This window comes from Pristiophorus japonicus, chromosome 1, assembly GCF_044704955.1.
Source record: "Pristiophorus japonicus isolate sPriJap1 chromosome 1, sPriJap1.hap1, whole genome shotgun sequence".
Classification (NCBI taxonomy): domain Eukaryota; kingdom Metazoa; phylum Chordata; class Chondrichthyes; family Pristiophoridae; genus Pristiophorus; species Pristiophorus japonicus.
Genome location: NC_091977.1, coordinates 478,412,432 through 478,429,346, shown reverse-complemented (window position 1 = coordinate 478,429,346; position 16,915 = coordinate 478,412,432). Strand labels below are relative to the sequence as shown.

Genomic DNA, 16,915 nt, shown 5'->3' with positions numbered 1-16,915 from the left:
GATGGTGGTGGCGACCTTTTCTCACCAAAGTGGCTGTTATGTCTTTGTGAGCCTAGGTGGTATGGAGCAGCAAAATATTTAACTGCGAGGGCATCCCGACCAAGCCTGATACTGTCCTCGCCTAAAGACCGCACACGTGCACTTCCAGCAATGGAAAGCGATCAGGAGCACTGGCTGATTGTCTCTCTCTTTTCCTCCATCCCCCTTAACCCAAGGGTATTGAGGCTAAATGTAACATCCCTGCCACCACTTCAGCTATGATCAAAAAAATTACCACACGTTGAACCTATTTGGCTGTCTTTACCAATTGAACTATTTAAGATGTAAACTGCTCCCAACCAGCCACCAGTTTTCCAGGGGCATGTACCACTTGCAGTGGAGAAAAAGGAACCAGAAAGGTAGGGGAAGTTGCTCCTTGGTCGGCGCCAGTCAAGAAGCTTAGCACCGCCCAGAACAAATCTTGTTCGCTCGATCATTACCCCATCCACCGGCTTAAACCTTCACTGTACTTTCAGAGTGACTGTAATGGGAGAATTAGAATACCAGTGCGGATGAGCTTTGATGGGCCGAATGGCTTTTTCTTGTGATTTCGCAGGGAGGAATATACAGCTGTTAGGGGGGCTGTGTAAACCACAATACCACCCCCACTCCTGGTTTTCTTGCTTACTTAGGATATACGACACAGAAACATGCAATTCGGCCCAACCAATCCATGCTGGTGTTTATGCTCCACTCGAGCCTCCTCCCGTCTTTCCTCATCCAAATCTATCCTCTATTCCCTTTTCCCTCATATGCTTGTCTATCCTCCCCTTAAATGCATCTATACTATTCACTTCAACCACTCCCTGTGGTAGCAAGTTCCATATTCTCACCACTCTTTGGGTAAAGATTTTCTTCTGATTTCTTGGTGACTATCTTAATAAGAAGAGTTTACTAGGACTTTTACAGGACTCGGTGCCCAAAGTTAACTGTGCTAGTTTGACCATGATCGCTGCCCTAGTCACTTGTACAGATGTACAGATTTATTTCTTCTCTTCTTAGGCAGTCCCCCAGAGTCGAGGATGACTTGCTTCCACACTAAAATGAGTTCTAAGGTTACTGGTGAGACCAATGCAGGATCTACAGTCTCTGTCATAGATTTATTTAGGCTTTGTGTGGTAACCAGGGAACTAAAGTTTTGCCGTCCTAAGTCAAGCTATGGGGTAAGGGAGATGAAATTGGGTGGGGGTAGAAAAGAACTGGAAGTGTCAGTGGAATGGCGTGCAGGTAATGGAGTTTATTACAAGCTTCCATTTTTTCTTTTGCATCCAAAATCTCTCTCACTTTTCTTTCACGAAGATTGACGCATTAATCAACGACCAATTTTATAAGTTTGCCCTCCAGTTTAAGATTCTGTTTCAGGGCAGCCGTGTCAGTCTTGTCGCCACCATCTGTTGTATACGTCAAAGGGGCTCTCACTGTGATAGTGCACTGCCTACTTGTGATACTCACATTGTCCCGGAACTTCTGACCATAAACCCCCACGCCGCTCTGGCTGCAGTACTCACACAATATTTGTGCTAGTCTGTATAATCCACAGTCAGACCTGTCTTGTCTGACTTTCTCGGGTCATGGAGCTGTTTTTGGTGCGCTATGCTTACAGAATAATGCTGTGACTCTCCAAACTTGCTCAGTGGCGATTCCCAGGTCCACTGCATGTGTAGAAATGTCACAATGTAGGGCATTTGTTCACAACAGGTATTTGGCACGCTCACAGTCCAAAATGGATGTCCATTTTCTAAATCTGGCTCCAAGAAACCTCGGGAGAATTGAGCGCAGAAGCCGTGGGAGAGGGGAACATGTTGTTTTGACATTGCTCTGCAAGGATTCATGGGGATATTTGTGTCTCGAAGTGATTGCCTCCTTTCTCCTTCGCTCCCTATTTATCCCCCTGTGTTTCATTCTTCAAATCTCCCTTCAATCTGCAAGCTTTCTTAATCCAATTTTGCCATCAGCTAACTGCTGATTCTCAACTTATCTGGTTTCTCCTACTTATTCCTATTCGGCAGTGCCATATAGTATAGTCTCTGGCCATTCATCCAGGTTTATCAATAATTTAACGGCTAAGTAGATAATCAGGGATACCCAGTAAATAATCAGAGTTACCCAATGAATAAGCAACAGGAAGAGTCATCAATACAACACTCAAGCAACACCTAACTCTCCGATCTCAGTTCGGGTTCCACCATACGACTGTATTCTAGACCTCATCATAACCTTGATCCAGGTGTGTTTACAGGAGCTGACTGCCAGTCCAGAAGAGGTGAGAGTAGCTATTTTCAATTTCAAGGTAGCATTTGGCCAAGACTGAGCTCATTGGAGGTTGAAGGGAAAAACCCTATAGTGACTGTAGTCCTGTCATGGTCATGGTTGTTGGCGGCCAATCGTCGCAGCCCCAGGACATTGCTCCAAGTGGGTCCTCAGCCCAAACATCTCCAGCTACTTCATCAATGATCTTCCCTCCATCATAAGATCAGTTTGCTGATAATTCTTCAGTGTTCTTCTCCGTTTACAACTCCTACAATAATGAAGCAGCCCATGCCAGCCTACAACAGGACTTGGCCAACATCCAGTGATTAGCTGATGGCAAGTGGCAGGTAACATTCATGCCACAAAAGTGCCAGGTTATGCTCATCTCCTACAAGAAAAAATCTCTTGGCCCAATCACCGAATGTCTCACCGTCATTCTGGGGGTCACCGTTGACCAAAAGCTTTGTTAGCTAGCCATATCAACACCATGGCTTCAAGAACAGGGTAGAGGCTGGGTACTGTACGACAAGTAGTCATCTCCTGACCAATGTCTCCCATAAGTGGTACTGCCTCTTGCGCGGACTACCTCCCCCAGTGCCCGGCCCATTCAAAATATTTGCGCGTGCACAGTATCTACAACAGAAAAGCCGGTGAGCGGCCTACACAGGACCTTGCCGATAACTGCGCAGGTTAGTGGAAACATTGCTGCTGGCCCCTCCGCGCCTTTCTACCATCTACAAGGCTCAAGCCATGAGTGTGATGGAATGGCCTGGATGGTTCCAGCTGTAAGAACACTCGAAGCTTGACACCATCCAGGCCAGACAGTTCACTTAATTTACACCCTTGCTGTGAACTCAATATCCACCACCGGAGTGCCATGACTGCAGTATGTGCGATCTTCAGAATACATTTGCCAGCCCCATGACGTCTATCACCAAGGAGGACCAGAAAAGCAATGTCTTTGGAGCACCATCAGAACAAGAACTGCTGCATTCAAGAAGAACACAGTCCGTTGCCACTAGGAATTGGGCTTCACTGTCACCACATCCCAAGAACAAATCTTTAATTTTTTTAAATTACATCATTCAGAGCTCATTGCTCCATATGTCCATCAGATACAATGGAGAGCAGTAGGTCTCCATTATACACGAGGAAACTGATCTCACCCGAGGCAGAGTAGCAATATTATAGTTAACCACAGGACTCGCAGTTCCTGCTCCCGGTCTCTCTCCAACACCCTTTTTTATCTGGAAATTGTGTGGCAGTCGAGTGAAGGTAGGATTGAACCTAAGTGGAGTTGAATTAGCTCCTGTCATTCCCGGACAGTGCTCCCAACATATAGAATGGCCACTTGGGCGAGGTACTGGGGGATGGCCCAGCTCATGGAACTGAATTCCTTCAGGAAAACAGGGAGGAAAATTGGCAATTGGCTGAGTGGTGGGGTAAATTTTGCCCAGAGCTGTTTGTGTACATGCCCCACTCAGCCCTTTGCCTTTGTTCTTGTCTCCTGGCCCTACTCGCCCAAGACCCAGCTGCTCCTTGGATGCTTTTCCTTTTTTCCCTGTTTCCTTTTCTGCATCTCTAAAAGAAAGCTGGCTCTGCAGAGTGTAGGAAGTTGAGAAGTCTAACCACATCTTGTCCGTTGCATGGACTGAGTTCATTCACCATCTAGAAGGACACCTCCTACTCAGGCCGTGTCATCATCATCGGCCGCCTATCAACAGAGCTTTTTGTTGACTTGTTCTGTAAGGCGGCTGTGTCACATCTTGCAGGTTGTGGAGGCTATTGGATATTTCAAGGATTAGCTCATCTGTCTTGATGGCATTTCCTCCATCAATTGTGTTCCACTCCCATCCTCATGTCTGAAGTCGTTGGCACTTTCTGGACGTGGCCCGGCAACTGAACCGGCATTTGGTGTTGGCCAGTCACCGGTAGTACTGCCTGCTGTCATTGCAGTATCCAGTTTTAACACCTTACCTGATCTACTAAGCCGTATCACAATGTAGAAATCAGCTCTCTTCTTTCCTTTCTCCTTTCCCTGTTGGTTCAGTGGGTAAATACACTACCTGGTATAGTACAAAAGCCATTCAGATCGGCAGATTCTAGGTTCAGTTCACATTCCTTGTTGACCTTGTTGATCTGAGGTAGGAAGTAGTCAAAAAGCTAGTTAGCCTCAGTAACCCTGGGCTGAGGAGGAGAAAAATCAGCCACCGTTCCTGTCGCTGATCACCGTCCTCGGACACCTTCTGGAAGGTGCACATAGGTGATTGAGAACCAGGTATGGTTTGGTAGTGATGGCTCCACAGCTGAATAGCCTGCTGTTACTCGATCACACACAAATATTGAAAACTTGGGCAAGGTACCTTGAGGACTGTAGGTAGAAGCGTGGTGCCAAACCCAAGCAAGAATCCCATCTTCAATAGGAAAGAGCAAATTGGAAAAATAGTGTTTAAAATGGATGAAAAATTGCAGCAGGGAAGAGATGTCGTGCAGTTTTTCAATGCACATTTAGGTTTGCCAATTGGTTTCTGAGCGCTTCCGATGTATTTACTGCATTCAGGAATTTTACCATCTTCATGTACCACAGTGTTCTGTTTTTTAATTGCGGTTGATGTGACAGCATTTTATGTTTCTGCACAGAATCTGTGTCTGCGTAATTTCACTTTAGGAATTATTGTACGCACAGACAAGAGATGGCTTGAATTTTGACATTGTGTGTTGTGTCCTTTATTTTTTCCCCCCCAATTTTTTGCTCTTTTCAGTATTTTGAGATGGTGAGGAAGGAAAATGCACTGGGGGACTAGAGAGATAGGAGATCTTCACCCATACATCTGATACTGACGTGCACAGAGTCTTTTGACTGCGAATTTGTACTCCCTGAAAGTTCAGCTTTTGCATTGAGTGAATAGGCTCCTTCCTCTCCTCGTCACTACATTTCTTGTCTCTATCTTTCTATTTGATGCTCTTCACCCTTTGTTCCTCCTAACCTTCAAATACCCAAACTGCACACTCCTCCTCCACTCTACATTCTCGCTATGTTCGAGTAATGAATCTTGATTTTATTTCCTGCTCGCTCGTTCTCTTTCTCTTTCCCCCCCTTCCCACCTCCAACACCTCAAAAGTATGGACCTCCTTAACATCCTTCAGTCTGTCATCCAAAAGTCTGAAAAATTATTTTTCCCTAATCACTGTCCCTTTTATTTGCCTCATCTCTCTTACTCTTTTCAACGTCAATGCTGTCCATTGTGGCCCTTGGCCCACTACCTTGATCAAACCCCGTTCCATGATTTGCGCACTTAATCCAGACTGACAACTTAGTGTAGTACTGCGGAGGTATTGCACGGTCAGAGATGCTGTCTTTCTGATGAGATGTTAAAACGAGGGTCCGCCTGCCGTAAAAGATCTCACAGCACTATTTGAAGTAAAGCAGGGGGGTTTGCCCGGTGTCCTGGCCAACATTTATCCAACATCATTAAAAAAAGATCATCTGGTCTTGTCTCAATGCTTTTTGTGGGAGCTTGCTGTGCACAAAATGACCACTACAGTACAACAGTGACAACACTTCAAAAGCAATTCATTAGCTTGAAGCATATTGGAACATCCTGAGGTCATGAAAGGTGGTTTAGAAATGCAAGTTCTCTCTTAACTAATCTATCCCCCTTCCTCCTCACCCTCACTGATATGTCCCAATATCCTTGGGATCATATAGAAACATAAAAAATAGGTGCAGGAGTACACCATTCGGCCCTTTGAGCCTGCACCACCATTCAATATGATCATGGCTGATCATGCATTTCAGTACCCCATTCCTGCTTTCTCTCCATACCCCTTGATCCCTTTAGCCGTGAGGGCCACATCTCTCTTGAATATATCTAACGAACTGGCCCCAACAACTTTCTGTGGTAGAGAATTCCACATGCCCACAACTCTCTGAGTGAAGAAGTTTTTCCTCATCTCGGTTCTAAATGGCTTACCCCTTATCCTTAGACTGTGACCCTGGTTCTGGACTTCCCCAACATGGGAACATTCTTCCTGCATCTAACCTGTCCAATCCCGTCAGAATTTTATATTTCTATGAGATCCCCTCTCATTCTTCTAAATTCCATTGAATACAAGCCCAGTCTTTCTTCATATGTCAATCCTGTCATCCCGGGAATCAGTCTGGTGAACCTTCGCTGCACTCCCTCAATAGCAAGAATGTCCTTCCTCAGATTAGGAGACCAAAACTGCACACAATATTCAAGGTGTGGCCTTACCAAGGCCTTGTACAACTGTAATAAGACCTCTCTGCTCCTATATTCGAATCCTCTCACGATGAAGGCCAATATGCTATTTGCCGCCTTCACTGCCTGCTGCACCTGCATGCAAACCTTCAATGACTGATGTACCATGACACCCAGGTCTTGTTGCACCTCGCCCTTTACAAATCTATCACCATTCAGGAAATAATCAGCCCTCCTGTTTTTACCAAAGTGGATAACCTCACATTTATCCACATTATACTGCATCTGCCATGTATTTGCCCACTCACCTAACCTGTGCAAGTCACACTGCATCCTCTTAGCATCCTCCTCACAGCTCACACTGCCACCCAGCTTAGTGTCATCTGCAAACTTGGGAGATATTACATTCAATTCCTTCGTCTAAATCATTAATGTAGATTGTAAATAGCTGGGGTACCAGCACTGAACCACTGTACCCACTCGTCACTGCCTGCCATTCTGAAAATGACCCGTTTATTCCTACTCTCTACTTCCTGTCTACCAACTAGTTCTCTATCCACGTCAGTACATTACCCCCAATACCATGTGCTTTAATTTTGCACACTAGTCTCTTATGTGGAGCCTAGTCAAAAGCCTTTTGAAAGACTAAGTACACCACATCCACTGGCTCCCCCTTGTCCACTCTACTGGTTCCATCAAAAAATTCTAGAGGTTTTGTCAAGCATGATTTCCCTTTCACACATCCATGCTGACTTGGACCGTTCCTGTCACTGCTTTCCAAATGCGCTGCTATTACATATTTAATAATTGATTCCAACATTTTCCCCACCACCGATGTCAGGCTGACTGGTCTATAATTCCCTGTTTTCTCTCTCCCTCCTTTTTTAAAAAGTGAGGTTACATTAGCCAACCTCCAGTCCATAGGAACTGATCCAGTGCCTGTAGAATGTTGGAAAATGACCACCAATGCTTCCACTATTTCTAGCGCCAGTTCCTTAAGTACTCTGGGATGCAGACTATCAGGCCCCGGGGATTTATCGGCCTTCAATCCTACACAAGACTGGAATAGATCATTTCTATCCGCTCTGTGGATAGGGGCAATCCAATTGGCCTCGGTACCCCTGGGTTCGGACTGAAAAGAAAATTAGCTAGGATTCCCACTCTTGATCGCTGCAAAGTGGACACATGGATATCTGGTGAGGACAGAATCAGGCAAAATGCAGTAGGGGAGGACCCCACTGCCAGGTCTGACTAAACTCACAAAGAAGGGCCACTTGGCCGTGGTATTAGAATGTGGCCAGTGCCCATAGAAACATAGAAAATAGGTGCAGGAGTAGGCCATTCGGCCCTTCGAGCCTGCACCACCATTCAATAAGATCATGGCTGATCATTCACCTCAGTACCTCTTTTTCCTGCTTTCTCTCCATACCCCTTGATCCCTTTAGCTGTAACGGCCATATCTAACTCCCTCTTGAATATATCCAGGGAACTGGCATCAACAACTTCCTGCGGTAGGGAATTCCACAGGTTAACACTCTGAGTGCAGAAGTTTCTCCTCATCTCAGTCCTAAATGGCTTACCCCTTATCCTTAGACTGTGTCCCCTGGTTCTGGACTTCCCCAACATCAGGAATATTCTTCCTGCATCTAATCTGTCTCGTCCCGTCAGAATTTTATATGTTTCTATGAGATCCCCTCTCGACCTTCTAAACTCCCGTGAATACAGGCCCAGTTGATCCAGTCTCTCCTCATATGTCAGTCCAGCCATCCCGGGAATCAGTCTGGTGAACCTTCGCTGCACTCCCTCAATAGCAAGAACGTCCTTCCTCAGATTAGGAGACCAAAACTGAACACAATATTCCAGGTGAGGCCTCACCAAGGCCCTGTACAACTGCAGTAAGACCTCCCTGCTCCTATACTCAAATTCGCTAGCTATGAAGGCCAACATACCATTTGTCTTCTTCACCGCCTGCTGTATCTGCATGTCAACTTTCAATGACTGATGTACGATGACACCAAGGTCTTGTTGCATCTCCCCTTTTCCTAATCTGCCGCCATTCAGATAATATTCTGCTTTTGTGTTTTTGCCACCAAAGTGGATAACCTCACATTTATCCACATTATACTGCATCTGCCATGCATTTGCCCACTCACCTAACCTGTCCAAGTCACCCTGCAGCCTCTTAGCGTCCTCCTCACAGCTCACACCGCCATCCAGTTTATTGTCATCTGCAAACTTGGAGATATTGCACTCAATTCCTTCATCTAAATCATTAATGGAGGTGGACCCCCACAACTTGGAGGGGGGGGGGTGGCAGGGAAGAGGATTGAGAATATATAATATATTATATATATATATATATATATATAAAAGCATAAATGTAGTTTTAACCTGTTCCTCTCATTCCTTTCTATACTCTGACTATTCTGGCTCATTCCTTAAGGACGTCTCCTCAGTGACCAAAGATTACTCTCAGTACATCAGTGCATTTGATTGTTTGAACCCTGAACATTTTTTAAAATCTTGTGCATATATTTTGCATTTCATTTCACGCCCTCCTATAACAATGCACCATTGTACCCCCACCCCATAATTTTATTTTTAGAATGAGGGTGAAGAAGAATCAGAATCAGCAACGATCAGTCAGATTCCAGATAATGGGGATCTGACAGGACAAGCTGAGAGTGGGACACAGCAAAATGGAGTAGGGGAGGACCCCACTGCCAGGTCTGACGAAACTCACAGCCAAGAGTTACAAATACAGGAGACATGTAAGTGAAAGCTTGGCCTGCGGGGGTGTGTAGTCTTGTGAAAAATATTGAGTGTCGGTTGTGAACTAGGTGCTAAAGTATGCTAGATGGCCTTTCACTCTGGGAATTGGATTCAAATTAAAACCAGACAGATTGGTTACAAAATCCCCTCTGTGCTTTGGGCAGTCTCACTCTACTTCCTAATGAGTACAAGTCCACAGAAGAAAATTGCCCCTATTTCAGTCACAAAATTGATTGTCAATCCGAAGGGCCAGAGGATGGCTGATGTAGGATGTGCGAAGGTACAGTAGGGGTTGTTCTCAGTTTGGACCTGTAGAAAATTGCTGGGACTGCAGAGAAAGAGCTGCTTTACTCTGCATTAAACCATGCTGTAACTGATTTATGTGGCTACATAGAGGGAGCTTTACTCTGTTCTAACTCGTGTTGTACCTGTCCTGGGAGCGTATGATGGGACAGTGTAGAGGGAGCTTTACACTGTATCTAACCCATACTGTACCTGTCCTGGGAGCGTATGATGGGACAGTGTAGAGGGAGCTTTACACTGTATCTAACCCGTACTGTACCTGTCCTGGGAGCGTATGATGGGACAGTGTAGAGGGAGCTTTACACTGTATCTAACCCATACTGTACCTGTCCTGGGAGCGTATGATGGGACAGTGTAGAGGGAGCTTTACAATGTATCTAACCTGTGCTGTACCTGTCCTGGGAGCGTTTGTTGGGACAGTAATCAGGATCTGGTACGTACAAAGTAGGTGTCAAGTGACGGAGGAAGTTTGGAATAGGGGACTTTTATTTAAAATTATTTTGGGAGTTTAAAGAAAGTATGTATTTTGTCTTGCACTCTGTGATATGGATAGGATAAATGATTAGTTACAGCGTGTGCTCAAACCCTATCGGAAGCCTCAATTCTCATGGTCTCCAAGAATTTGTGTAAAATCATGAATCATGCTAAGTGCGACAAGTGTAGAAAGTCACAGGATGTCATGCCACAACAGTCATTTGCTCTAACTGTGGATTTACAAATTGGATTATTTAGCGGTTTATGTATGTTCACTATTTTTGGTTAAAGTGCACCCATTCATATTCGCTGGTCTTGCACAGAGGCACTTCTTACATGTTTGGCATTGTGGGGACAGAACATAAATGCAGTGCTTGTACAAACCAGGAGAATCCATGGTTCAATCTCTGATGCGTGCTGAGTTCACTGATCGAGAGCAGGAGGGGGGTAGGACCGATGCACTTTGCCTTAGTGCTCCTATTTTTAGGGGTGAGGGAAAATTTGAGGCTGGGGTCCTCCTCCTGATCATTACGTGGTGCTGGGAAGTGTACATGTGCGGCCTTCAGGCGAGGAGTGCATCAATCTTGGTTGTGAGGGTCAAATACTGTCGATGGCCACAGTTCAGGCTCTCGAATGAGGAATCGCCACTTGGGAGAGGTCCCAGAATGTGGCTTGTACTCTCAGGGGCATCACTGTTGAGCTTGATCCTCAGCGAGTCAGTCCCTTCAGGAGCAGGGGATGGAAACAATTGGAAGAAATAAAGGAAGCAAATTTAAAGTGCAGAGATTAACAATTTTATTTAAAATTTGTTGAAATGGTGTTCACTTCCAGAAGTTATAGTATTACCATAATGTTGAGCTGTTTTAGTATTGGTACGAGTATGAACTTTTTTTATTCTGTCCTGTTCCCTGGGCTGTTGGTAGTCTAGCGATCTTTTGGAATGAAGTGTTTTTGCCCCCTCCTCTCCTGAAGGGGGTTGACTTTGTGTGTACTGTTCCTTTGGTACCAGCAGCTTTCCAGTACCTCACACCAGTGGACACTTATTATGTGTGAGCCCTGACAGTGTCAGCAGACTGTTTGACAGTAGAGGACATCACAGCCAATCCTGATCTGGTCTGTATCTGATGTCCACACAAACACTTTCTAGCTGGGGTTACTGGCTGATTCCTCCTGTACTGAGCCTTCCTATACTGAGCCCTCCTATAGAGCCTCCATAACTCTGCTGTAGCTGTTCATTCGGAAAGATCCAACATGTGAATTTCCTGGTGCGTGTGGCTCAGTACCAGGATATAAGGTGCATTTACGAAACCACTGTGGTGTGAGGCGAACGATAGGGAATCTCTTCTTAATGAGATGTTTTCACCCCCTCTCCTCTTCCTCCGCTGCAGATTGAATCTCGCAAACTGATGTTCCGTGAGAATGCCAAGGCCAGGACAGACCACGGAGCAGACATAGTGTACAAATCCCCCAACATTTCAGACAATACCTCTCCTCTCTGCAGCACGTCACTGACTGAAAGCCTCAGCTCCCTCGGATCTCCACAGCTTGCTACTCTTGCTGAAGATGTGTCTGCTGCTCTAGCACAGCAGGGCTTGTGAATTATTTCTTTTTTTTTGCTCATGTTCTTTTCAAACTACATTTAACAAAAACAAGATGTTTAGCATCATTAACAGGATTTGTGCTTTAAAAAGGACTCTTTCCTATTGAGTTATTTTGGGGCTGGTTAGCTATATTGCATCCTATTATCTTAAAAATCCACAATGCAGATCCATGGTACTTCTACCACATGAGACCTTATTGGCGAAAAGTTGATAAACTTCCGTTCTTTCAAGATAAGAGCTGGGTTTGATGCTTGAATAGAGCAACCTGTGTCTGGCACGGCATTTTGGAGATGGAGTGGGAGAATGTATTGGATCATCTGATCATCAAAGTCTGACAGACAGGGGAGGTGGTTATAGTTAATTAAAAACACCCTATTCCCACCAGCAGCCCAAATATAAACCCTGCTTTCTCAACAAACGCTTAACTAAATGAAAGGAAATTTTCCTGCTTTGTTTTCTTCCTTTTCGCCCAGTTTTTTTTCTTTTCTAAACAGCATTTTCCCCATAAACTAGAAATGTCCTGGTCCACACCCCGCCCTTGAAATTCTGATGGCAGCTGTAAATTTAACATTTAAAAATAAATTGGTCTTGCCCTTCTGCTGGAGTCTCTAATAACTTGTGAAACTGCGAACCCCATCTTATGTTAAAGGTCAGTTTTCCAGATTCATTTTCCTCCTTTTTTTCCTGGAAATAAATCATAAATGTCAAAGGAATTGATAATTAGAACAGATTGAATTTGTTTCCACATTGATAAAGGAGAGGGACAGGTGCACGGGTTAGAGAAACACACAGATCACTTTGATTTAAAGGAAAATGTTTGGGGATGAATGATGGTGAGAAATATTCAAACCTTAAAGGTTTGTTGCTTAAGATTTTTTTTTAAGAAACTGCAGTAATTTTTTGCTGTGAGATTCTGTAATCTTCAGACCGTGTTTCTCTCCGTGCCAGATTATCGTACAGTGGCCTGTAGTTCTGGGAGTTGTTCATCGCTCCATTCCCTTTTGTGCATTTTTAATAGAATCTTACAGCACAGAAGGAGACCATCCAGCCCATCGTGCCTGTGCCAATTCTTTGAAAGAGCTATCCAGTTAGTCACCCTCCCCCACTCTTCCCCGATAACCCTGCATCTCCCTTTAATTCTCAACCAGATGATTTCTCAGTGGGTTAGCACTCCCACCTCTGCATCAAGAAATTGTGGGTTCGAATCCCACTTCACTGCAGGACTACGGTGTTGTCTCTCAGATGCCACGTTCAGCTTGTTGAACTGGATGTTAAAAATGTAATGGGAAGACAGTAGATAAAAGGATGAGATCAAATGCCACCTCCACCCAAACCTCTTGATTTTGTTCGGGAGTTAAACTAAGGTACAAGCGTTGGCAGCAGCAGACCAAGTGAAATTACTTTAAAACCAGCACTCTTAATCTCAGAACGATTGCTAACCATTGTTCAAACTGAGTTGGCTGAGGGCAGATAGGACTAAAAATAATTGGTACTTAAAATCGTAAAGCAGCAGAATGCTTGTGGATATTTTTGCAGTCCAGTGTATGCACTGTACAGAGATCTGTTGCAGGTCCAGGAGCTGAATCCATCTACTCCGACTGAATTTCTGCAGGTTTCCCATTCCCTGAACTGTCAAGCCATGGGCTCGTCCCTCCCCAGTCAGCATTCTGCCTTTGGTGAGTGCAGCAGCAACTTAAAGGGGGGGAGAGAAACAAAAAGCAAAATACTGAATATGGTGGAAACACTTGGCAGATCTGGAGCACCTGTGCAGAGAGAAAGGTCATTGACCTGAAACATGAACCCAACACTGTTTCTCTTTTTATTGAAGGGGAGGAAGTTTGTTTTCCTTCTTCTCCCCCCTCCCTTCAGTTGAGTGTCACATCTTCAGGAACCATCTCTGTCTTTAAAAAAAATGTAGACCTTTTTAAAAATAAAACCTATACCAGTCTAAAGATCCCCAGTTATATAACTGTGAAAAGACATGGCTAAAATGTGTCATTCCTCCAGTTAACAATTGTGATTTTAATATTTTTTTTTAAGTACCTCATTCAGATAGCCTAAATTTAGACCCCATCCCCAGTTGCTGCTTTGTTGAAATGGGACTTTGTTACTTTATTTTAAGCATCTTTTATTTGGATCACATGTAAGGTTGTGTTAGTTGTGGCCTTCAAAAGGGGAACTTGCAGTGCTGACATCTGTCAGATAAAACTGGAGCAATTCCATGCCACCCTTGACTGGCCCTCTTCTCTGGGACAGAGCGGTGGTTGCCACTTGAGATGCCCATATCCTGGTTGGAGGTGAATTTGGATAGAGGAGGGGGTGGGGGGGTCATGACTCGATTTCTCTACGTAGTGACTCAAAGCCATTACCTGGTTTTCTTGCATTAAGAACAAGTCCTGTTAGTGAATAAAATGGAGGTATCTTTTCCCTCAGTCTTTGCAGCTTCTCTCTTTCCTCCTCGGTGTTTAAATCTGTTTTTAAAAAAACTGTAAATTGTTTTAACTTGTAGATTTCTTCAAAGTTAATCTTTGGTGATGAAGTACTGCCTATTGTATAATGAGTAGTGATTTAAAAAAATACAATTAACTTTGTTTTCTAAGCAATATAATCTTACGGTTGTGTCAATTCGAGCTCCGCCTTGATAGGATAAATGACTTCAGGAGGGATGGTGGATTAGGTTAACATTGGCCAGGATTTGTAGGATTGTTTTCAGTGGTGGTTTGTGTAGCAGGAAGGCAGCTGTACGTGGAAGTGATGTTCGTGCAGAGTTATATAGTGAAAAGTTGGGGATAGAGAGGCAGTTAAAAGGTGTCACGGTTATATATCAATGTGTAGCACTGAGGAAAAACTTTAATGGACAACAACAAGACCTTAAAGGTAGTCAGGACGGTAGCTACCGCAAGTGAGTGAGTGGAGTCTGGGCCTGTGTGCCTTTTGTTTGTTTTAAATGTCAAAAAATGTAAAGTTGCAGGTTGCACACACACGGTGGGTGAGAGCAGCACACAATGCAACCATGTACATACAAGACAAGTATGTTTGCATTTGATAATTGAAGCTGTGGTGCTTGTTCCAAGTTCTGTAACTGACCTCGATGGGAACACGCTTAGAGCAAAGGGGGTCAGATCATAAATTGCTGAGATTATTTTCACCACAATGTACGGTACGGGGAATGGGAAGGGGTATAATCTTACAAAAGATAGTATCCGTATAAACAGGCCAGAGAGGATGGAGTTCTGCGGAGCGACTCCAGTGTTGTCTGTAACATCACTCACCTCCGAGGAATTTTAAAATTGTTTGCGTGGTGTGTGGTGAGAGTGAAGTCCTGGTGCCGCCGAGTGTCTCCCTCAGTTTGTGGAGGGCCAGTAGGGAGAGGGGATGGCGTTTTTATTTGACATTGCCTCCAGCAGTCACCAAGTGAGACCTGGATATCACCGGAGGCACGGCGTACACCTCTCATCTAATATAAAAACAGAAAATGCTGGAAATCTCGGGTCAGGCAACATCTATGGAGAGAAAAGCAGAGAGAAAGTTTTGGATCGATGACCCTTATCTATAGTGCGCTGTCTGTAGCGGGACGTGTGCAGGTCATGGTTGGTACCCTAGATGGAAATGTAGTTAAGAGAAGATTCTGACGATGAGTAAAACTCTTCCTAATTTAGGGAGGCAGGGCGAGATGAATTAAGGCGGATTAAGAGTGTTAGGAGTGGAAGATTAACCGTGCGGAGATGTGCCTGTGTTTCACACAGCAACAGGGTTTTACTTTCCAGATGAAGTTGGGTATCTTAGTTGGTGAAAAATTAATGTTGGGTTTATCGATCAAGGTTTGGTGGACAACATCAACTCCAGCGTTGCTCAGAAGGATATTCAGTGTTCAACACTCGCTGCTCATTAATCCTCATTTAAACACTACTGTCAGATGGATTTACTGCCTCCACCAGTCTGTCCCGGTACCATCACTGCTTCTCTCTAGCTTTGTATTGTATCTGCAATCACAGTCTGTACTTAACCTTTTAAACACTATTCAGAATCGCTCAAGCGTTTAATATATATATATATATATTTTCTGTTGTTTACACTTAAACTCAAAGTAACTCTAGAAGATGGCTGGTTATAACAATATTGCTTTATTCTCTGCACTAATGTTCAGGTATGTGTGTGCGTGTGAGTGTGTCGGGGAGACGGAAGGGATGTGTTGGACGAATTTGTTTTTTTTTAAGACGAAAGTTTATGTGTGTATTCAAAACTCACACGAGTGGAAAGATAGCAAACTCAGATTGTTGGGGTCACTTTAACTGGTCCTTAGATCAGTGACTTCAGCACCATTGCAGTCGGCAGTGTTCAACTTGTGCTCAAGTGCAGTTTTCTTATTGTAGATGAAAGTGGGGTGTACTATTTGGGAGCTGCTTGGGATGACTGAGCTGCCAGTGAACTGCTGTACTTAAGCAGTCAGGAATTTGGCCCCATTCCTGACTCTCTAATGTGGATACACTTTTCATTGTGTCAGTTTTTTTCTTCTCTCTAACTTTCACCTGTAGTTCCCTCCTCTCTCGAAAGCCGTGACTCGTGCTGGAGGCTGTATGATTTGATGGGTGAAGCTAGTTCTGGTGCACTCGGCAGTGTGGCCCTTCCCCAAAGGGTGGGCATCACAGCTGAGCTGAATGTCAATCGGCACCTGGATGCATGTATTTTCATCAGAGCCCATTGGATAGCAGGTAGGAGCCCTCACCAAACCTGTGGAACCATCTATTAAAATTGTGGCCTATGAGAATATTATAGAGGCTCTTCAGCAGTTACCCAGTGGGAGGTTCCTGTGTTTGGGCCAGGGCAGGATCTATTTTATGGAGCAGGAGGGGGTCCCGGGCTTGGGCCGGGAGGGGTTCCCGGGTTTGGGCCAGGAGGGGGGCTTCTGGGGGAGGGTTAGGGGACCCCAGCAAGAGTCAGCGCATTCAGGAGTGGAAGGGTTGGAAATTAGCGAGAGATGTTAAAGAAATTGGTAGTTGAAACTGAGAGGTATTAATGACGTTTATCGGGGTTTTTGTTGGCTTTTAGAAGTGTCTTCATTGTAAATCGGTCTGCTTTGCCCTTTCCTTCAAACTTCCTAATAGAAAAAATGAAGTCAGGGTGCGTATTCTGTGGACCCTTCTGTTTTCAACAACTTGTTAAAACCCACGCTAAGAGCCGAGTCACTACCCAGCTTTACTACGTTTACAAGTAGAAATACTTTTGATAGATTAATTTCAATATGAAAAAATT

The 16,915-nt window shown here is 44.5% G+C and overlaps 1 protein-coding gene across 7 annotated transcripts in view; it reads left to right on the top strand.

Moving 5' to 3' along the window:
* Nucleotides 1-16,540, top strand: part of LOC139276641 (microtubule-associated protein 4-like) — a 420,834-nt gene extending 404,294 nt beyond the window's left edge. For all 7 annotated transcript variants that reach the window (XM_070894641.1, XM_070894662.1, XM_070894653.1 and 4 more), the window contains 2 exons: nt 9,118-9,283; nt 11,450-16,540. In XM_070894641.1, the coding sequence (XP_070750742.1) occupies nt 9,118-9,283; nt 11,450-11,454 (171 nt within the window). In that variant the 3' untranslated portion in view covers nt 11,455-16,540. The remainder of the gene's footprint in view (nt 1-9,117; nt 9,284-11,449) is intronic.
* The last annotated feature ends 375 nt before the right edge of the window (nt 16,541-16,915 follow it).